At 38.7% G+C, this 23,341-nt stretch overlaps 1 protein-coding gene across 7 annotated transcripts in view; it reads left to right on the top strand.

The window, feature by feature from the left end:
* TASOR2 (transcription activation suppressor family member 2) overlaps nucleotides 1-23,341 on the top strand; it is a 74,122-nt gene that overhangs the window by 27,315 nt on the left and 23,466 nt on the right. For 4 of the 7 annotated variants that reach the window (XM_038530194.1, XM_038530201.1, XM_038530199.1 and 1 more), the window contains 13 exons: nucleotides 167-262; nucleotides 1,725-1,797; nucleotides 5,225-5,316; nucleotides 7,147-7,284; nucleotides 7,431-7,555; nucleotides 7,635-7,654; nucleotides 7,746-7,842; nucleotides 9,589-9,689; nucleotides 10,371-10,474; nucleotides 13,839-13,911; nucleotides 14,001-14,063; nucleotides 17,242-17,958; nucleotides 21,454-21,696. In XM_038530194.1, the coding sequence (XP_038386122.1) occupies nucleotides 167-262; nucleotides 1,725-1,797; nucleotides 5,225-5,316; nucleotides 7,147-7,284; nucleotides 7,431-7,555; nucleotides 7,635-7,654; nucleotides 7,746-7,842; nucleotides 9,589-9,689; nucleotides 10,371-10,474; nucleotides 13,839-13,911; nucleotides 14,001-14,063; nucleotides 17,242-17,958; nucleotides 21,454-21,696 (1,942 nt within the window). The remainder of the gene's footprint in view (nucleotides 1-166; nucleotides 263-1,724; nucleotides 1,798-5,224; nucleotides 5,317-7,146; nucleotides 7,285-7,430; nucleotides 7,556-7,634; nucleotides 7,655-7,745; nucleotides 7,843-9,588; nucleotides 9,690-10,370; nucleotides 10,475-13,838; nucleotides 13,912-14,000; nucleotides 14,064-17,241; nucleotides 17,959-21,453; nucleotides 21,697-23,341) is intronic. The other 3 variants (XM_038530197.1, XM_038530198.1, XM_038530195.1) reach the window with 2 other exon arrangements.

Here is a 23,341-nt window from a genome sequence, read left to right as displayed (position 1 = left end):
TACATTTCATTAGTCCTTTAACAGGAGGACTTCAAAAAAAAAACAAAAACAAACAAACAAACAAAAAAAAAATAACAGGAGGACTTCAGATGATGCATTTTTAAAAATTAATTTGCAAGGCAAAATAATATGCTTATAGCATCCAATTATTCTTTCTTTTATATAGTACAAAACTTTTTACCAAGAAAAAAAAGCAAGTAATTACACTCAGGAAGAACTTCAAGAGACTTTCGGGTTTCTTCTGTTTGAAACTGAAAATCAGGTAAGGGAATTAGGTCATAGAGCATTAATTTTGTGATATTAATGTTTTTGTGATATTAATATTCTAACTTAAATATTGGTATTTCACTTCTAGAATTTTTTAAATTAATTAATTAATTAATTTATGATAGTCACAGAGAGAGAGAGAGGGGCAGAGACACAGGCAGAGGGAGAAGCAGGCTCCATGCACCGGGAGCCTGATGTGGGACTCGATTTCAGGTCTCCAGGATTGCGCCCTGGGCCAAAGGCAGGCTCTAAACCACTGTGCCACCCAGGGATCCCCTCACTTCTCTAGAACTTTTAAAATTACTTTGTTGCTTTTTTGTTGCTGAGTCTAGTGGTAGTGGGAGTGATGGTGACAGCTAGGCCTAAAAGAGATTGGATTCCTACACCTTTTCACAAGCCCTCTTTAGTTTCATGGTAAATACATTTGTCAGCTCATGGTGAGATTTGGATTAATACAGCTTCCTAAGTATCACTAATGCCTTTTAATGGAGTGAATGGCTATTTCTCCATTCTGGATCATTGTTCACATAGATACTTTATTTCTTGTGGAGGTTTTTCAAGTTTCAGTTACTTAGTTTTGAGAATAAGGTGAACACTTTTAACAGTCGAGTTCCTTGAAATTATTTCATGCGTGTGTTTGAAGATGGAGATTCTGTATTGTTGCTCGTACCCAAATTGTGGGAGAAGGAAATTACTGTGTGGAGTATCTCCCCACAGATGTATGTGGCTTCCTAGATACAGTTTTAACAATACCAGAGATTTGTAATTCAACTTAAAATAATTTAATATTTTGATTGGGTTTGTGATTTTTTTTTTAAAGAACAAGGGTAGATTTGCTTAAAGAATACTTAATATTAGCATATAACAGTGATTATTTAGTAATGGGAGAAGAGTTCATTTACTTAATCATCTACTTAGAAATAAGATACTCTGTAGATTAGTGCTAAAAAAAAAGCATTCAGGGGGGATCCCTGGGTGGCGCAGCGATTTGGCGCCTGCCTTTGGCCCGGGGCGCGATCCTGGAGACTCGGGATCAAATCCCACGTCGGGCTCCCTGCATGGAGCCTGCTTCTCCCTCTGCCTGTGTCTCTGCCTCTCTGTCTCTTTCTGTGTGACTATCATGAATAAATAAATAAAATCTTAAAAAAAAAGAAAAAAAGCATTAAGGGAAAAGACATTTTCAAATTTAGTGATTCCAGAGCTACAATAGAAGTCTTCAAGAGAGGACTTAATCTGTGAGCTTGTTTAATTTGGTTTTGCTGGTGACATTTTTATTAACAGAAATGATAAAATTTTGTGAACTATTAACCAAACACAATTGCCTTATATATGCTTGCTTTGTGCCATAAATATATATCACATACAGGTTCTGTATTTATTTGAAAGCTTATATAGTGTTATTTCACTGTCTCTCCTAAAACTGTTATGATAAGCAAAGTACTATCTTTTATTTAAAGGCAAAGTTAGTATGTCAGCGTGGACTCTGTGTGGGCAGCAGTGCTATTACCACTCTCGGTGATCCAGCAAAAGGTAAGTCTGTAAGAAAAAAAGAATCTCTTCTTTTACAAGATGAAGTGAAGTTTAGTTAATTCCATAAGATACTTATATTAAAAGCCAGTTTTATTAATGATAAGTAATAATCTTTAGAATCAGAGCTTTAAACATAAATGAGCTTTGAATCTAAGACTTAAGATTTTCCAATAGGGGTTACATGATCAGAACTTTTTCTGAAAGGTTGGTTGGACTACAGGAGATGCTGAAGGTAGGTAGCTTTCAGTACCGAGATTAGTGTGGTCATTCAGGGCTCATTAGGATGTCTTCTAAACTATCATAATGGCAGTGGGAATGGAGAATAGACGGAACTGGCCAGACTTGGCAACTGTGGAATGTGAGGAGTAAGAGAAAGGACATACTCAGATTAAAGCTTGTCAGTTTACACTACAGTGATGTTAATAGAGAAGCACAGGAGGAGAGGAGACTGGTAGGGGAGCTGAGGAATTAAGAGAAAGGTAATCTTAAAGTTAATAATGTGGATTAGCACTAAATTTCTTTTAGCTTCAACTTCCTCATCTGAAAACAGTTAATAAAACTATCTTGTAGATCTGCTGTGAGGATAATGTGAGGCTATGTGAAGTACTTAACCTGGGGCGAGCACCTAGTAAGCTCTCAGTTAATGGACGCTACTACTTTCACGAGTTAAATTTGAGAAATAAAAAAAAAAATTTGTTTTTTGAGAAAGAGTGAGATTTTCCTAGGTATTTCTGGAGGAGACCCTTCTGATGGTAAAAATAGCTGGGAAAATGTTTAGAACTGGAAGTGGAGGCTCAAGGTGGCGGGGCTGGTGTTAGTTGAAGCCAAAGATACTGTTTCACTGTTTCGTGGGGCAGTATTGAAGGAAAAGATAAAAGAGAACTGGTCCCTGTGGGACCAGTGGGTGGAGAGAGGAGAGGGAGGAGGGAGAGCAGGAGAGAAGGGGAGTAGAGGGAGGGAAGAAGGGCAGGGGAGGGGAGGAGGGAGCAGCCCAGTGGAGGAAGAACTGGGGAGTAGAGTTTGACAGAGCAGAAGACCTAGGGGATGTATTTGGGTATTTTGCACTATCAGGTGCTAGCAGTGTGGAGATTGGGGGTAGCCAGCTCCCTGCTGACCTTTTCTTTTTCACGGCTCTATCAAGATAAAATTTATATCCCCTGCAATTCACTCATTTCAAGTGTGCAGTTCAGCATTTTTAACGTATTCATAGTAGTGCTACTGTCAGCGCAGTCCACTCTAGACTATTTTCTTCATCTCCCTGAAAAGAAGTCCTGTGCTTGTTGGCAGTGATGCCCCATCCCCACCACCATCGGCCAAGGTGGCCATGAACCTCCTCTCCACCTCTACAGGTTCACCTCGTCCAGACATTCCAGATAAATTGAATACTATATGTGATGCTTTGTGAGTTCTTTTCTCAGTTCAGTGTCTTCAAGGCTCATCCACGATGTAGCTTATGCCAGTATTTCCTCACCCTTTAGGCTGAATAATATCCCATTGTATGGTTTTACCCTGTGTTCTTTATTTGTTCAGTGCTGGAGGGGCATTTGGTTGTTTGCATTGGAAATGCTGCTCTGTGTGTGTTCACGTACAGGTTTTGTGTAGACGTGTGTTTTCCTTTCTCTTAGGTATAGACGCAGCGGTGGATTTGCTGGGTTATGTGGTCACTCTGTGTAACACAAAATGCTTTAAAACTTACATTTTGCTCTTCTAACGGCCATAAGGGACAATAAATTCATAACCCCGGTAACATTTTATATAAAACTTTTTTTCCTTCTTATTGCTTTTCATCCCCCTTTCTTTTCATTGTAAAACATGCTAACATGGGAAGAGAGGATGGTATGATGTACCCATCCCCTTGTTTAACAGATCATGTTTTGCATTATTTCCTTCACTTGGTTAAAGAATTTGAAAGGAAATTATAACTAAATACTTTAGGTTACATTTCCAGAATATTAAGCCTCATTCTACATTACTCTAATCTCTGATTATATGGTCAATGTTAAGAGGCTGGCTTTAGCAGGGTGCTGGAGTAGAAACTGTATTATTCCTATCAAATAACACTTTGTTCTTAAACACATACAGGGGTGGGTAATCAAATAGCACTACTGGCCATGTGTGTACTAGAGTTTCTGGCTCAAATAGAAATCGATAGTTCTGTGAGTAATAGTAATATTTTATATGAATGTAGTGTCTTGGAGTTTTAAAAGTTTATGGATCTTTTTAAGTCTTCCTGAGGACCCTGTGACTAGATATCCAGGACCCAAGTCCCTCCAGCCCACCTCTGCCCCCACTCAAGTGACCTGCTCTTCAGTCACCTGGTTATTAGTAGGAAGTGAAAGACTTGACTGGAACGAGTTTATGTTCTTTCCAGGATATCACAGTGCTTTCACTGTTGTCTCGTATTTCGAGCAATGTCTCAGTTCAGGAATCTCTGTGGGATTCCCCTGCCGCCACCTGGGGACCCTCCTCTCCTGTCTCAGCTCCGACAGTAGCTTTCCGGTTGGTCTTGCTTCTAGACTCTCCCCTCTTGAGACTGTCTTAAGTGGCAGTCTGCTGCTGAAAACCCTTGGTGGACCTCTGCTGCAGGGTGTGGGTCTCACCTGAAGAGCAGGTCCTACCAATATCCTTAGCACTCAGTTCAAGCCTCCCTTTCAGCCTCAGCTTCCCATGCTTTCTCCCCTGCTCTCCACAGTTTAGAGGCCCATTCTCCTACACAGTTTAGAATCTTCTGTGCTTTCTACTTTTGTTCACTTTGTTCTCTGAGAATTTCATCCCCCTCTCTGTTTAAAGAACTCCTTTTGTAAGCAAATATAATTGCTTATTTCCATTTCATTGTGTCTTCAGATACATATGTCTGACAAATAGGTGAGTACCTACTCCATACTGGGCTGCAGTGTGGCTACAGTGGTGAGAGATCAAATGTGAAATTTGACAGACCAGCAAAATAAGCTGCTTCAAGGCAGGACCTTCTTTTATCTTCTCTGGTGTGGCTGCTGCCCAGCACACACCTGCCATGTAGCAGACCTTAGCGCTTATTGAATAAGAGTACTGACTGATTTTTTTTTTTTTTTGCAAAAAATAACTTGAGAATCAGATTATTATAGATAGGCCTTTTCAGTGAATGATTGGGGAAAAAATAAAGTTAGAATTTACCAAGAATGTGATACTTTTGTCTCTTTGTAGTTATTGTACCCAACTAGAACATTGGTTGTCCATCAGATACATCTTGTCTTAGCTCTAATGTTTCCATACTTTTAGAATATCTCGAATTAGTTTTTAAAACATAAGCAGTTTCAAAACAGCTTAATGTTGACTTTTAGGTCTTTTGTGTTGTCTTGTTCAGTTAAGGATAGCCCTACATGTGAAATGCATATGAGTAAACAATCCTTTTATAGTGTGAATTAATCTGTATCTTACACTTTTATAGGTGTGTATATTTCCAAGTACTCAGACTATCTTCATGCAAGACCATGGTATCACGGGAAGTCTGGTTATGTTGTAATTTTTAACCTAATTAAGGTAAAGCCCGTACGTGCTTCTGTGTAATTTTTCTTTTAAAAACTAGAGGTTATTAGGCTGTGATGTTCTTGGCAGATCATTTGCTAAACATCATAGTCACCGAAGACAGCTATCCAAATTCAGAAAAGATAATTGCATTATTCTTGCTTTCCTCTAAAGACGAAGCTTTTTTGTTCATTTGTTACATGATCTATGCATATGTTTTTTAAAAACAGCTCTCAAAACAATACCTAAGGTAATCAGTAAAGTCTTCCTCTCACCCTGGCCCACAGTGCCACTTTTTAAACATTAATTAACAGAATACAAGAAGCAGCCTATGAAAACAATGTGATTACAGTCACAAGAGAGGAATTTAGAAAGCAAGTTTCATTTTCTGGTTCAAATTATTGAAATAAGAGAGCCTTAATTCCTTTATCCCTTAAACATCCAGGCCTGTTCACAGCTTTATGTGGCATCTGTAATGGCTGATCTCAGAAATGCTTAAGCACTCTCAAATAGATCAATATAAGTGAATTGAACAATTAGAATTTTTACTCAGGTAGTTCCTAGAAAAACTGTGACTCTGGAGATTGGTGGGCTCTGTGAGGATGTATTCTGTGCTCTCGTTTTGTTGTTTTTGCTTTGCTTTTAGCTTTCTTACTATCTTGAGTTCTCTAATTATGAACCAACACTACTGAGGTGTTTTTTTTAAGAGTATGAACTCTTCACATTCTAAAGTTTGTCTCCAAGACCTGGAGGGAACATAGCATCACCCTGGCGTGCAGCCCACACCCACCCTCTGTCGTCCTGCTCTGAGAGAGCTACTGCCGTGGATGTACTGTCTCGGCTCAGATAACCCTCATTCAGTGTTTGGCCCTGGGGTTCTTGGCCCTGTACCCGCCCTGTCTGGTGAACATTGCTATTCAGTTTTCCCCTCTATGCTGTCAGTTCTCCTGACTTTACTGTTCAAAAGCCAGCCATGCCTGACAACATAAAGTATTGAGAGGGAGAAGATGCAGGTTGTGATTGCTCACTCAGAAGCACTGTTCATATTATTACTGTCCCTGGTGGTGCTATGAATGAAGAGACAGGACCTTAATATATAAAAAAAAAAAAAATTAGATTCTTCCTGCAAAGATAAAAATAAAAGTTTCCTACAACTTTACCTCATTTTGGTATATATTTTGTGTATTTTTCCACATATGTCCTTATATTAATCACAACAGCTTTTAAAATCAGTATGATATTTCATTGGAATGTAACCTTGATTGGTAATCCGTGATGAAGAGAAAACCATAATCAGAAATACTGTGGCCTGTTCAGTAATCGGGCCCAGTTATCGAGATGTGTAACTTTACTGTGTATTTGTTCCTTGCTGATTTACTGGGTCCTGCCATAATAAAAGTAACTTGATCTAAAAATTATAATTGGTAACTTATTACTTCAGTTTGAAAATTTGTCTTGTGAAATTTTAAATTTTCATTTGTCACCTTTTATGTTACAATCATTGACTAAGCTAATCTTTTCAATTAGTTAGTTTTTCTTTTAAAGAAATCGTTCTCTTAAATTTGGGGTGATTCATGTACTCTTTTTATGTTATGATAAAAGCTGTGATCATTTACCCCAGAAAGATGCCCAGACGTACCAGATTTTTAAATACAACGTTAAGAGTCTCATGGATAATTAAAACTATTGTTGCCCTTAAGGTAATTCTCGAAGAACCATAGTTGTTAACACAATTTGTTTGTAACACATCCACATCCTTACTTATTAGGCTACTTTTAAATGAATCCTAGAGTAGAATTATTGCCATTTGAAGACCTCTGATTAGTCTTAATATTTTCATTCTAGGGAAAAGTCAAGTTTGTGTCTGAGAATTATACCACTAACTATACTAGCCCATCTTCTGGCTATGATTGCCACGTGGCTGCAAATACTAACAAGGTTTCTCACAAGACGAGTCATTTTCGTGCATTTGAACTGAGTCAGGTATAGTCACCTGGGAATAAATCATTCCAAAGATACATTTCTGAATCTAATGTGTTAAATGTCAGGACTGGGTGGAGTTGAGATAAACTTGGTGCTGATGGAATTCTGTAGTGCTACCCTGATAATCTTCATTTCTCTTCTTTCAGTATTACCTCTATGAACTTGCAGGCAGCACTGTTACTGAGCGGCCCAGGCAGATCTGTCCTTATGTTATTGTAGCTTTTCAGTACAGGGAACCGAAAAGGATGGCCGCATCTGCTCCTAGAAGCGTGTAAGTAATTACACACATGCTATATTTTAGTGGATCTGTTTTGTTTGCTCTTATAAATATACCTTTTCTTTTTCCCTAGATTTGAACTCCGTGAAAATGGTAAGAAATTATTTAATTAGTTCTTTTACGTTTTTTTAAATAAATGTTTGGCTCATAAGTAATTAGTTTTTTTCTTACTCATTTCTTAAAGCTATCACCTCTTTGTGGCAAGGCAAATTAATTATTCAAGGCTGTCTGCTGTGTGATATAACTCTGTGGTCCTCTCATGGTACTGTTCCAACACAACTGTAAGTATTGAGTTTGTGTCCTTTAGTATTAGTCTGGGCTTTTTTCCCCTGTCATTTGAGGTCTTGTTTGTTGGTTCTGGTGTGAAGCAAAGCAGTTGGACTTGGTTTTTGATTATAGTACTTTGGGGCAGATGTATAGAGCACAGGAAACTTAAATTCAGGTCTAAATTCTGAATTGGCTTTGAAATAGTTTTATAATCTTTGACAAGTCACTTTTGAAATTTTAGTGTCTTAATCCATTCATGAGAATATGACCTTGCAGATTGAATTGATACTAGATGTTTGACTCCCCCAAGAAACAAATTGGATTTGCCTAGATGGCAGATGTAGCAGGTCATAGACACTTAGTACTGTTGTTGAGTCTTTATTAAATAGAGTTGAAGGAGCTGATTTTGTAATTTTCTCATGATTTTCCTAGACCACTATTAACTAGAGTAGCTTTTACATATATTTGCATTACAAAGAATTATTTGCTTTTGGTGCATCTTATGAAATCTTTTATTTGGTCTATTCTTAGTTTGCACCCTACACTGTTCAAAGATAGACCTATTTTATTGAAATATAAGCTGAAAACAGGTGTGCTATTAGAATTCATTTTCTTTCTATTGATTGATCTGTTTTAAGAGGGAGGAGTGAGTGGTATTGGAACCCCGAGAATAAAGTAAGAATTCTGTAAGTAGAGGCACCTGGGTAGCTCAGTCTGTTAAGCATCCAACTCTTGGTTTTGGCTCAGGTCATGATCTCAGGGTGGTGAGATCAATCCCTGCATCAGGCTCTGCACTGGGCATGGAGCCTGCTTAAGATTCTCTCTCTCCCTCTTTGCCCCTCCCCCCACTCCCTACTCCCTGTAAATACGTGTGTGAGGGCGTTTTCCCTCTCTCTCAGAAAAAGAATTCTATAAATGAATGGGAGAGACGGGAAAGTTCATTGTCACTGTGGAGTTTAACTAATGAGCGTTGAGAGAAGTCGTTAGATCCATTAAATGGTTAAGTTGGTTAGCATCACCAGCAGTGAGATAAATATCATGTACTTCCTGAAAGCATGCATGGAGAACGACACAGTGGCACTCGTGTGCTATTCCTGCCAATCTAATCAGCAGGAAACATCATACATACCCAGATTGAGGGGCATTCTGCAAAATACATGGTCTGTAGTCTTCAAAAATACCAAGGTCATTCAAGATAAAGACCAGAGGACTGTCCAGATTGAAGGTGACTAAAAAGACATGAACTAAATGCAGTGTGTCATCCTGGATTGGATGCTAAAACAGAACAAAATTTGTTTTCTTTTGTTATAAAGCCCCTTAGTGAGACAGTTTAAATTTGAATAAGGTCTTAGATTAAATAATGGTATTATATCATTATTGTTTTCTTGATTTTGTTAATTGTTCTGTGGTTGCATAAGGATGGCATGGTAAGCAATCCAGTATTGTCAAAAGTTGTCAACTCTTAGCATAATTTTTAGAAAATTCTCATTCCAATATGCATAGTTCTTTCATTCACCTATGTATATTTTGCTTATCTCAAAAATACATGTGCATTCAGAAAATGTGGAGATATTTGTAGACCATGGTGTGTGGGTCATATATTTGAAAATCTGTATTTCTGAATAGACACATTATTTGATTTGGATTCTGTCAATTTAAGGGCTTTTTGTTACGGTATTTTTGTTTGCATTTACATTAGGAAATTATGAAGTTGTAGTTTACATGTTTCTTAAATTGCATGGTGGTGTTTTGTCTTTTAGACCACATGAACTAGATTTTAAGTATGTAATGAAAGTGTCATCTTTGAAAAAAAGACTACCAGAAGCTGCGTTTAGAAAACAGAATTACCTGGAGCAAAAAGGTCTGTTTAGATGTAATGATACACTGCACGCCCTGGGTTCTTCCAGTTATTTCCCATTTATTTCTGTCACACGCACACACGTACACACTCCATTGTGGTTTTGTCCTAAGTGATTCGCAGAATGGCCTTTGGTAAAAGTTGTAGGGTTGCTGTGTGATGTAGTTCCTTGGAGGCTAACTAGAAACTGAAAAGTGGTTTCATCTAAGGTGGCAGAGACCAGCTTTACTATAGGACGCTGAGGGAGTCAAGCAGAGAGATGCTTACAAAGAGTTGGCAACTCATACCTGTACCTTTCAAGGAGAACAGAGGTTTTGTGGTGGTAGTTTTTATTTACTTATGTACTTCTAGCTGAAGAAAAGCAGCAGAAAACACGAGAAGGAAATTTCCTGGTCATTTAGATTAATTCATGGAACACTGATGTTTATATTATTTATATAGTATGTATTTATCTTGATAAATCCTGCAGTAGAGTCCATATTTATGAAAGCATTGTTTTCAAATACTTGATACAGTAACTTTTTATTGAGTTTTATAACAAAGACCATTGAATGTTAAATGTTTAAGAGTATTTCTAGTTCTTCTTTCATCTTTTTAACATATAAAATGAATAATTTAGTTATAAAAAAGTGTTACCACATTTTAAAATAAAAAAGGTTCTGTTTTTCTGATTTTTCTCCACAGTCTGTTGCCAAGATATATGCTTCAGGTTGTATGAGGTGGAACTATCAAACAAACAAGGGGAAAAAATAAATAAACTAACAGAATACATTAAAAATGAGCAATTGGTAAGAATCATCCATTTAAAATATTATTTTTTCCTTGAATTAAGAAATTGAGATCTGATTATTAGTTGGCTGTATCTAGAGTGAATTATTTTAGTTTGCTGAAACGATTTTCATAACCTAGTGTTTATTGACATATTCTTGACTTAATGTTTATTGTCTAATATTTTCATCCCCCTTAGTGTCTCAGTTTACTTTCATGTTGCTGGTCAGTTGATACTCCTGATTTAAAGAATAAGAAGACAATTTTCCCCAAATCCTTTGTTGTTGTTTTATGACTGAAGAATTGAGTTAGATTCCTAGTGTTTCTATATTAATCCAAGGACCACTTGTGAGATATTTCTTTAAAAGTCACCTTTGGAAATAATAAATAAATAAATAAATAAATAAATAAATAAATAAATAAATAAATAAATAAATAAGACCTTTATTGATCCGTGGACACATGAAGGAAAAACCAAATGCTAGTACTCCCACTCTTTCAGTATTGTAGAAAGGTAGACACTGATGAGACGTGTAACAATCCAGAGACTTCTGTACATTTTGTTAACCATTTTGTTAACTCACTGTGCAGAAGTAGATGTTGACTTTCTGTGAGTGAGTCCTAAACATCCTGAAGGAGATGTTTTGAGTGTAGGATGGCAATCTAACACCTGTGAGCCCATTGGTGGCATGCTGCACTGTCCCCATAGTAGATAGCAAGAAATCAGGAAAGGAAAATAGGGATGGTGAAGCTGTGACAGTCTTGGGGCAGTCAGTTAAGATACTTGGAGTTACGTGTGATGGAAACCCAAGCTGGCTTAAACAATAAAAGGATTGAACAGGCTTACATTTCAGTTCTAGATGATAAAGCCAGTTCAGGTACTGTCTGCTTAGGACTCTGTTTCACCTTGCCCTCTCTCATACACTAGTTTTGTCCTGTGTGTGTCCAGAGAGAGAGCCCCTCCTCACCTTTACTTCACTCTCATTAGACCAGTGTATGTCATCTGCATGTCTCTCATCTAGTAACTGACAGGGAATGAGGTGCTCTGATCCGCATAGGCCACCCCAAGCCCACCTTCCCAGACTGGGTGCAGGGTCTGTCCTGTTGAGTCCATGGTAGTGCTCAACAGCACGGAGAGAGGTGGCAGGGCTGCAGTGGATGCTGAGTGAATGTCCATTGAGTATCTGCTAGGGGGTGTGGGCCGTGTCGTTTTGCATAACATAGTCCATTTTATATTTGGAAATTAAAAGGAAAAGAATCCAAAGGTGTTTTCGGAAAATGCATTCATGAAGTGACTGTAAGTGCAAATGATCTCAAAAGTAGCAGAGACCTGGAGCACAGATCACAGATTACGTCAGGTCCTTCCTCCTTCATGTTTGTGTTTTTTCTTCTTTTATTTTGAAGTTTTTATGTTAATTTAAGTTGGTTAACAGACAGTATAATATTAGTCTCAGGTGTACGATACAGTGAGTCAGCATTTCCATATACACCCCCCAACCCCACCCCCCGCGAGGGTCCTTACAGCAAGTGCTTCCCTTCATCCCCATCACCTGTTTCTCACCCCCCCTTCCCCGTGACCAGCAGTGCATTCTCTAGAGTGAAGAATCTGTTTTTTCATTTTGTCTCTTTTTCCCCTTTGTGTGTTTTGTTTTTTAAATTCCACATGTGAGTGAAATCATAGGTATTTGTTGTTCTCTGACTGACTTCACTTAGCATAATACTCTGTGGTTCCCATGCTTTTTTTCTTGCCTCGTCACAGTACTTTACATAGACATCTCGCCACCGAGACATTCAATTCCTTGAGGGCAGTTACTGTATCTTAAGCATCTGATGTACAGAGGAAAAGCAATAAATGTTCCTTGAATAAAGTGTATGTGGACTTGTACCTACAACACTGACCTTTGAGAACAGTAGAGTTCTCTTTTTTAACAGGTTGTTAAGGACATAGATGGCTGTATTTTTCTGTGTGTAAATCAAAGAGTCTAGTAGATATGTAAAGGATTGTAAGATTTCTCCCCACAAAGGTTAAAATAGGAACTTCAGCCCTTTCATTTCATAATCTGAGAGACCAATAAGATACATATTTGTTTTATTTGCATGTTTCTTATAAGATCAAAATGTTTGGTTTTCAGTAGGTAGGTAGGTTTTACTTTTCATCTATATTACAAAACGAAAACACAGAACAATATGGAGGCTAATTGTTGTCACTTAAGCTTTTTACAGCAGTAAAAAATTAAGACAGAACTATACATGCAGCTAACTAGATACCAAAGCTATGGATATATTTAACACTGGTATATTTATTCAGTAATTCTTTCGTCAGTCCTTACTGTGTGCCAGAGCACAGATAAGACTGTTGTAAGGAAAAAAAAAAGACTGTTGTAAGATTGGACGAAACAAAAGCAGAAACTGTCAGGTGCCCAAGGGCTGTCAGAGCAGTGTAGAGTGATGGATCCTGGGGGTGTAATCATCCAAAGTCTTTTCTTCATACTTGAATTGTTACTGAATAATTTATTGATTCTCTATATTTGTAGGCTTATGACCTCTCAATCTTTGAAATAGAATGTTTTCTCGCTTTATAAAATGGTGTATTTTGTTTAGGTTTCTATTTTAACTGAAAAATTACTGTCTGAACATTGGATATTTTCTGTAATGAATTCATAAGCTTTTGAAATGGTGACCAGTGGAAAAGCTGTTATCTTTATGATTTACAGTAACAGCTTTTAGAGAACGTCCCCAGCTATCTGGAGAAAAATTCCCAGAATTACTGGAAAGATGAAAATTTCAGGATTTTTTTTTTCCTTGTGCTCAAGATTCCACTGAAGCCTATGGTAGAGAGAAATGAGAGGAAGAATTTATTTTCGTTTGTATCTTGTGCTGCCACTGGACCTAATTATGTTATTTTCTATTAGTTTCTTCTCTTAGGTTGCTGAAGGATTATTTTATTGGATGGCATCTTACATTTTTTGTATAAACATTAGCTCATGATGCTAATCCCAGGTCTAAGTCACCTTGAATTTGTAGTGGCTGAATGGTGACAGATTGGCTGCGTAGGCAGCAGTATGAATTGTCCAGCATCTCAGTGAAAAACTAAAATGTCTTTTCTAACTGATTTGTTATATAGTTGAACACTATCCTGAAACTAATCTTGATGTTCTGGTTCTTATACGTGGGCCACATGGGGCCAAGATCATTTGAACACTAAGGAACTTGCAGTTTCTGGTACTGGGAACAAAATTCTCCTGATTCTCACAAACATTTCAAGAATTGTTTTATGTTTATACTTTTCATGAGCTCACAGTCCACTGCAGAGTGTGGTAGAGGGAGGAGAGAGGGACTGGATCTTTCATTCACTTTTTTTTTTTTTTCTTTTTAATGTTTAAGGCAATCATCAAATGCTTAGAAGATCGGGGGTTTTTCATCTTATTTACATCATCAGCCTTAATATCAGGAACAAGTAAGGAGAACTTTTTTGAAAAACCATTTTTAAGTATGTTCACTTTTGTTTTATATGATCACTTTTCTTACAATTTTTATTCTGTGTAGATTTTGAAGCTGAGCAGACAGGTCTACATGGGTTACATTTATTCCATCCGTCCCTTCTAGCAGGTAAGGACACAGTGATGGCTGGTTCATGGAGTCTGGGGATGTTTTTCAGCCTTCATCTTGGCGCTGGTAACATTTTTTGCTCTGAAATCACTCTTTCTTTAGCCTCCCTGGGTGATCCCTTTATCTCTTTTGCAGGCCTAGCCTTTCCTCTGAGCTTCACATACAGCTATTCAGATAATTTTGACATTTTCCCTTAGATATCTCAGGTGTTCCTCAAATTCACACCCCAAACAGAACTCCTGTGCTAGGGAACAGCTGTGGCTGGGACATGGTCATCTCCATGTGCCCGGCAGTCAGGACTTGGGGCCTTCCCAGACTCGGCTCCCTCTGTCTCAACAGCTCGTCTCTTTCCCCTTCGTCAGCTAAAGTTGACCCCTGTGAGACCAATGATTGGCTTATGGGGGCAAAAAAGATATTACTCTTACAGGATATAAATAGATACACAGTGTATCTGCGGTATTAAAATTTCAGAGGGAGATCAGGAGACAGAGTCTAAAAAGGCTCTGAGGTGGGGGGAAGATAAGAATTAAAATCAGGGAAGCATCCCTTGAGTCTGTTATTCCTGTCTATCCAGTGTCAGCTTAATATCAGCTGTTGCTCCCTCCACTCTCCTCTCGGTGGGACCTCCAGGCTTATCAGCAGTATCATTTCAGTATTTCTTTGTATAATTATTTAATACCTGCCTTTCTTGTATCCTACTGTATTCCTATCCCCTACTGGTACCAGACAACTGAATAACAAATGTCGAAGGCCCGGCTGATTCAGTCAGAGGACCATGCAACTCTTGATCTCAGGGTCGTGAGTTCAAGCCCTGTGTTGGGTTTAGTAGAAAGTACTGGGAAAAAAAAAGAAGAAGAAGAAGAAGAACATGTTTGTGGAACAAATAAATGAAAGTATAGGAGTCACTGTTTTTTGTCCTATGAGGATGTTTCCCTCAGATTTTATAATCACACTGTCTTTAAACTTAAAATTGTAGGACAGCTGGATGGCTCAGTCGGTGAAGCATCTGCCTTCAGCTCAGGTCATGATCCTAGTGTCCTGGGATCAAGTTCCATATCAGGCTCCCTGCTTATCGGGGAGTCTGCATCTCCCCTCTCCCCACCCCCACACATGCTCGCGCGTGCGCGCGCTCTCTCTCTCTGTCTCAAATAAGTAAGTAAGTAAATAAATAAATAAATAAATAAATAGATAGATAGATAGATAGATAGATAAAATCTTTAAAAAATAAAAATTAAACCCCATAAAATGGCATATAGCATTTATTAAGCTACAACCAATACAAAAATGTTTTTAAAGTTGATTTTTAAACATTGTATTCAGTTACTCAAAGCAGAGAACTGTGCTGTCTTGGGCATCACTTTGAATGAAGCAAGACATTTGAAGTTATAAGAACATGATGGCAGTAGCTATGTGTACTTCTCAAGCATTTGTTGTATTTCTCAAGCCATGTGTGGTCGATTTAGCGGCCCCCAAGGCAGGTCTGCATGTGAGGACCACCTCAGAGGTGATGGGCTGAAACCTGAATTTGTCCACCGTCAGTTAAGCTGACTCCTTAGCTGCCTTCCAGCCCTGATCCCATATCGCCTCTCCTCATCTGTGAGACCTTGGACTGCATCCTTATTTTTAAATGTACTTCCAGCCAGCTGAGCAACACCGGTGCCCACACCACACACCATGGCACAGCACAGGCTAGTAGTGCAGCGTTACACTACTGTGTTCACATCCTCCTCTGGGGCCTTGAGACATTGTCTACTTGGGCACAATCAGAGGCTCAGAACTATGGGTACCTTAAATGCACGCTTTGCTTAAGCAGACTTTGAAAGTTCCTTTTCATAGATTATATAACAGTTTATTACAAATCATTCTGTTTCCACCTTTCCACATTCTTGAAATTATGAAGTTGTCTAGAAAAATACTTCTTGATTGTGAACTGTTGGTGCTATATAAGAACTTTTTAATATTTTTCCTTCACTTGTTACTTTTTAAATGATGACCTGCTCAAAGAAGGGAATTTTTTTTTTTTTTTTTTTTTTTTTTTTGGGAATTTTTATTTTAATGTCTAGCCACATTTTCCTGTTTATCCATATTTGCTATTCCTTTCCTTTTCCTGATACCTGCTCAAGGGCAAGAATATTCAGCTAGGACTGACTTGGCGTTTTTTGTTTTTTGTTTTTTTGTTGTTGTCGTTCTTTTAGATTTATGTATTCATGAGAGACAGAGAGAGGCAGAGACACAGGCAGAGAGAGAAGCAGGCTCCCTGCGGGGAGCCCACTCCCGGACTCCAGGATCATGCCCTGGGCCAAAGGCAGATGCTCAACTGCTGGGCCACCCAGGCTTCCCTGACTTGGCGTTTCTTAATTTTGCAGTTACTTTTTCTTTAAAAAGTGCTGTGACTCAGTTCAGTTCAGTAGACACCAGAGGCCTTTGTCATTCGTGGGTTTTTTTTCCTCTAAGAGTTACTGATGTCTTATATTTTCTAGAACTTTATTACCCACTTCTCAGTAACCTGACCTTTTCTCTTTTTTTACCTCTTACTATTTTCCTTTAGATTATTGTTTTGCTGAAAAATTTGCATTTCAGTCAGAGAGAGCCAAGGAGAGAGAGCAGAACACAAGATTAGTCAGTTTAGTTACTTTTAAAAAAATGTTTATTTCCTTTTAATACCAATAGTTAGTTACAATGAGATTTGAAGGTTACTTAAAGGTTCTACTTTCTGTAGGTCAGCTAGTTTGCATTGTAACTTCTTTAAAAGAATTTGAAGTTAAATAAGACCTATTTCTAAAGCAGGAAATGAGCTTTGAAAAGTATGCTTGAAAGCAAATCTGCAATGACACCTGAGCTCATGCTAGGCTCCTGGTCAGATGAGGTGGAGCTGGAGGCAGGTCTGCCTTCCTCCTTCTAACCTAGTGATTGCATTTGAATTACCCTTTTTTGGAGGGGGGAGGGTGTTGCGGGGGCTAGGGGGGGAATGTTACGTGAATACAGAGAGATACATATATTCATTATATGTACCCACAAGTCTTCTATTAATGGCTATTTAGATTCCGATTCAAAACACTACCATATTTAACCATCCCATAACTTTGTAATCTGAAACATTTTCTTCCTGAATGTTTTTGTAAAATTAAAAAAGAGAGAGACAAAACATGAGGTTTGAATGTATGTATATATGTTTTAGGGCTGAAAGAATCGAAAGTTGACAACATCTCATCGAAGGTGACACCTATTTTACCTGCCCTTAATTGTGCCCTACTAGAAGCAAAGAAGTCATTTACTGAGGAAGGAGTCTGTCCAAACATGTTAGTCAAGCACAATTTGCAGGAACTGTTCAAGGTGGACAAAGGCCCTTCGTTGACTGCTGCTTCCCAAAATGGAATTCAGGAGACTGCCTTCTTGGGCCAACTATCCAATGGCTTTGACTTGGTTCCTCCAGCGGAAAAGTGCCCTTCACAGTCTTTAACTCAGTTGAAGTCTTATTTTTCAGATCCTAGTGGGTACGTTTTGGAAGTGTCTGCTGCATTAGATTTCTTGGCAGAGTGTCCTCAGTCTCCTTGTGTCTCAGATGGAATCTGTGATGCAGGATTTTCCTTAGTTATGACTCCAGATCCTGAATTTCTTGACTCTGAGGTAGAAGTAAGAAAGGAAACTGAAACCAAAAAGAATCCTGAAGAAATGGTTAAAGTAAGTCAAGGAGCAGTGGTTCTATTAAGCCCGGCATCAAATTTGAGAGTTCAGCCCAAGAGAAAGTCGAGTGTGCCACCTGCCGTGCAGAGTAAAAGGGTGAACTTATGCTGCCCCTTCCCCAAAAGAACTCCTGGCGGAGCAAGCAAGGGTTCAGACTCTCCAACAACTCCCAAATTAGTTAAAGGACCATTCCCTCAGAAAAGAAAAAGAGGTAAGTAGAATTTCTGTGGATTGTTAAATGAGCAGTTAGAAGTAGCTGTGGTTTCTGACACGGTTCCTGTTTGATTGTTGTACCCCAAGCTGGGCAGTCTCGGGTAGTTGCTAGAAACACCAACATTTCTCTCCAGGTAATTTATCTGCATGCTAAAGTTTGAGAAGCACCAATCTAGAGGACAGATGAAAATCCAGAAATAGGAAAAACTGTAAGATACCTCCAAAGCCCTCATCAAGGGCTCATATTTCATCTATAAAGTGGTTCCAACCATCACTCACTTGTTTATACTCCATTCTAAGCATTGGGGATTCAGTTTCCTTGGACGAGTAAGGGTGGAAGAAGAGGGTCTTCTAAAACCAGGGTCACCAATGGCAGCAGGAAGTGATAAATAGTCTGAACATGTATGAAGAGGGACTTAAATGCCTGGACTCCCCAAACCTCAAGCAGTCTGGGGCAAAATTTCCCATCTGTCGCGTGTATCAGTTTTAAAAATAGTCACCTAGATCCCACCATAGACCTATTGAGACAGTGACCAGTGGCCTAGAGACCTATATATTGAAACAGCTTCACAAATGGCTCTGTCGCCCCTGAAAATTTAATGAGAATCAGACTCTGGAGCTGTTCAGTATATAGTCAGATGCACTGTGGTGAATACAGCATAGTAGAACAATTTTGGCTTAGAGTCATCTTACCTATGTGCAGTGTGCTTTGCTTTAAAGTGGGGAACCATGTGCTCCGTGACACCTTAGAGAAGGGGTTAGTGAACTGTGGCCAGAGGCCTCCTCAAGCATTTACCTGTTGTCTCTGGCTACTCCACACTTTGCTGTCACAGGTGAGCAGCTGTGACTGAGACCATATGGACCAGCAGCCCTTCACAGAAGAGGTGTGCTAACCCTAATGTTGGTGCTTAAAGAGGAAAACATAAGGGATATGCAGGTCTTCAGGATTCTAGATAATTAAGGCTTTACCTTGTGACTTAGCAGATAGTTATTTCTGGCTTATGTTTGAGAAATGGAGTGTGTATGAGGACGATGCGAAGTATGGCAGTAGACAGCAGTGAATCAGACCATACAAGTACTTACAGATATGTTCCAGGCCAACCATGTTGAGTTTCTTCTATATATAAACCAGTTTACTATAAGGTATAAAATAAATTATAATTCAACATATATGTTGTCCCTGTTTCTCAAATGTTTTTAATGTCATCCACTATAAGAATTGTTTCATGTTGTATAGTCCACTGCATGCAAATTCATGTGACTGAAACAAAAATTTCAAAAAATATTTACCCTAACTGTGCATACTATAATCTGGTATTTTCTATCCTGTTTCACTTAAGAAAGGATTTTGGTTGCAACCTATTAAACTTATTTTACAGTCCACTAGTGGATTGTGCCTACGAACTTGAGAAACTTGGCATGGAGTGCTGCAGATGGTCCCTGGGGGATCATCTTGTTCCATGTTTCCATTACCCTACCAAGACCTGGGTTGTGTGCAGCCTTCCTGCCTCCCTGTGCCGCTGCCAGGAGCTTCACCTAGGTCTTGTTCCTCTCATCTTAGGTTCTTTCTCTTCTCAATTTAGTCAGCTGTTTCCCCACTTGATTTATATTTTGCCCTTTTTGTGCGAAAAATTTTAGTAAATAGCTGGAGTAATAGAGTAAGAAGTCTTATTATTAAAAACAAAACAGTGTGTTGCTTTATAACTTTAATTGTTTAGTACAGAGGAAAATAATTAGACCCAGGGAAATGTACACATTAAGAGATGCCAGAGCTTTTTTCTTTTTAAACCACTCCTTTCTGAAACTCCCTAAAAATAAAATGAAATTGCTCTCTTTTCTACATTTCACTAACAGTCATCACAATTTCTTAAACTAGTATTGTGTTTCCTGTTCTCAATTAGAAACAGTTGATCCTTGAACAACGTGGGTATCAGGAGTGCCAAGCCCCCATGCAGTGAGAAAATGTCTATAGCTTTTATCTCCCAGACCTACTCATAACCTCCTGTTGACCAGGAGCTTACTGATAGTACAGATCGCTGATTGACACATACTCCGTATGTTTTCCATAATATACACTCTGTTCTTAAAATTATGTAAGGTAGATAAAAGAAAGTGCTACTAAAAAAGTGCTAATCATAAGGGGGTTGGCCCCTGGGTGTGACACAGTTGATTAAGCATCCAATTCCTGATTTCTGCTCTGTTCATGATCTCAGGATCATGAGATGAGCCCTGCTCTGTGGGGAGTCTGCTTAAGATTTTCTCTCTCCTTTCCCTCTGCCCCTCCCCCCACTCTCTTGCTTATGTGCTCTCAGATAAATAAATAAAATCTTTAAAAAAAAAATCATGGGGGCCCCTGGATGGTGCCATCAGTTAAGCATCTGACTCTTGATTTTGGCTTAGGTCATGATCTCAGTGTCATGGGATTGAGCCCCATTTTGGAGTCTGCTTAAGACTCTCCCTCTCCCTCTGGTCCCTCTCCACTCGAGTGTGCACAACCATGCACTCTCTCTCAAATAAATCTTTAAAAAGAAAATCATAAGTTAATAATACATTGTACTTAGGTTTATTAAAAAGGAATCCATTCAAACCTTGTTGTTCAGGGGTCAACTGTATGTTTTCTCTATGTTGTAATTTTAAAACATTTGTGAATACTCGTGTGATATTTTTATTGACTAAATTTGGGACTTAATTTTTTGGTGAGAACAGCTAAAAAAAGTTTTCAAAGGGAACATTAACTTTTTTTTTAACTCTTGAAAGAGGTGAAACACTTTCTGTTGTGTTAAATTAGCAGGTAGTCATGAGTTTTTTTCCTACGTACTTGCCTCCTAGCTGTTTCCTTCCATGTGAGAAGCAAAGCCATGTACTCTGTAAGAGAGATGAAGCATTGTAAAAGGCTTGTAGGAAGTTAAATCAGGTGAAGGCTTCTTCTGTGGACCTTCCTCTGTCTGCTCCATAAAGACAATTTTTCCAGTCGTGTTAAGACTTGGATATTTAGGACTAGTTAAGCGAAATCTAGAAGATCGCTCTTTATGAATATACAGTCTCTTCTCTGCAGTGCAATTACAGTTTCATCTACATCGCCTTGTGGGGGCTGTTACTTTTCCATAAATCGAATTCTCCATCCCCCAGTGCTGCAAACTACCATCCTCAGCCCTTACCTGCCTCATCAGTCAGGAAAGATTATGGAGAATGTTTTTTTTTTTTTTTTTTTTTTTCTTTAGTTAAGTCATGCCTTGCTTTATAAAATTATTACCCTGACATTTTCTTCTTCACCTGACAGGACTAGTCTGACGCTTAGATCATATTTTTATATTTATATGAGAACTTTTAACTTATGCTTTGTTTAAAAAATATTTTAATGAAATACCCCAAATTTGATATTTTCTTCCCTATTACTAAAGTTACCCCTCTGAAAAGAAGTCAAAGGAAAAACTATTGCTGATAAGTATTTGAGCCCCCTTCCCCTTAAAAAACAGTGTGTTTTCTACATAAGGTGCTGACGTGCTGGCTGCACAGTTTGTACAGACAACCAAATTGGATAGGAAAAACCGAGAAGCTCCCATTTCTAAAGATGCTCCAGTGGCAACGAATGCTAAAAGGGCAAGGAAACAAGAGAAATCTCCAGTCAAAACTGTTCCAAGGGCTAAGCCACCCATGAAGAAATCTCCACAAAAGCAGAGGGTAAATCTAGTAAAAGGCAAACAGAATCTCAGAATCAGAAAGCAGCCACAGCCTGGTAAGAAACACTCTTCCTGTCAACTTACACACTGCAGTGCAGACGAATTGCAATTGCAAGATAATGTGTTGAATTAATCTAAGAATAGCTGAAATTTACCAAGAATTCCTGCTATATCCTTGAGTTCAGAGCTAACCGGACTAAGTAGGTGGGTTTCCTATTGTAAATAAATCCGTAAAGTACAGGTTTGGACCTTCCCAAAATAGACCCTCCTTTTTAGTTTATATACAGCCTGGATGTGAACAGTCCACAAGAGTGTAAGTGTACAGAGGCTTTTTTAGAACTAAATGCACACAGTGGTATTTGGAATATTTTTCTGGGCCACAATCAGTTTAAAAAGTAGAAAGTTGTAAGTTTAATTTGTCCAGTGGGAGTTCTAAAGAGCTTGTTCAAGATGCTCAGTAATCCTGAGCCCTGTGTTTGGTTTTAAAAGGCAGTAGATTAATTTTAAAAGCAGTTTTGCAAAAAGAAAAAGTAAAAAAAAAAAAAAACAGTTTTGCTTGCTTAATGAATAATAAAGTTTAGTTATATGAACAAATGACCAACTGCTCTAGTTCTGTGTTTTCAACTTCTGGACAGAAAGTACCACTCTCACCGCAGACTTCTCCTCCCAGGCTGAGCTCACATCACATCCATGTCCCCTCTCACCTCACCTCTGCATGTGTAGTGCACTTCTTCCAATCTGGCAGGGTCTAACTTCTACTTCATCTTTGGTATTGAGGCCTGCTGGGTTGTATGTGTGTTGTTTTTCTTGTTTTAACAAAGACTTCATGTCTCACACCTTTGTATTCCTATCAGTTTTCTGTCTAATCTCCCTGGTTCTACTCTTTCCCTCATCTATTTTTAGGCTTTTAAAAAACCTCACAGTGGGAATTCAAAAAATTCTGTTTTGTTGGGGTGATGGTGTTATGGTAAATGTGGGCTTTTTTAAGTTTATTGGTTTTGTTTTTTTTTCCTAATGAGTGACTAATTTTGAAAAGCTTGTCCTGTGATTCTAAAACCCAGTGTTGCAGTTTTGACACATACATACCAAATGTAAAGTCTGCTGGTTTCTTGGGCAGTTCATAATGGGGCCTTACCCCACACATCAATATTTCCCTCCTGCTGTTTCTTGGCCTGTCCCTGCCCTACCACGTACTCCACGCTTCTGCACACGCATTACACTGATTTTTGCTCTTGAGCATTTCCCTTATATCACATTCTGCACAGCTAGGTCCTGCCTCCACTGTGAGGCATTTCCTGATGCTCTGTTTTTTGTTTGTTTTTGTTTTTTGTTTTTTTCCAAAGATTTTTATTTTGGGGCACCTGGATGGCTTAGTGGTTGAGTGTTTGCCTTTGGCTCAGATCGGGATCCCAGGGTCCTCGAGCCTCCAGGATCGAGTCTCACAACAGGCTCCTTGCAGGGAGCCTCCTCTCTCTGCCTCTCTCTCTTTCTCATGAATAAATAAATTAAAAAAAAATTAAAATGTTTATTTTTTTTTTACAGAGACAGCACAAGCAGGGGGAGCGGGAGGGAGGGAGAGGGAGAAGCAGGCTCTATGCTCAGCAGGGAGCCTGATGTGTGGGGCTCAGTCCCAGGACCCTGAGATCATGGCCTGAGCTGAAGTCAGAAACGTAATCAACTAAGTCACCCTGTCCCTGCTGC

Source organism: Canis lupus, chromosome 2 (assembly GCF_011100685.1).
Source record: "Canis lupus familiaris isolate Mischka breed German Shepherd chromosome 2, alternate assembly UU_Cfam_GSD_1.0, whole genome shotgun sequence".
Lineage (NCBI taxonomy): Eukaryota > Metazoa > Chordata > Mammalia > Carnivora > Canidae > Canis > Canis lupus.
This window is presented reverse-complemented; position numbering and strand designations above follow the sequence as displayed.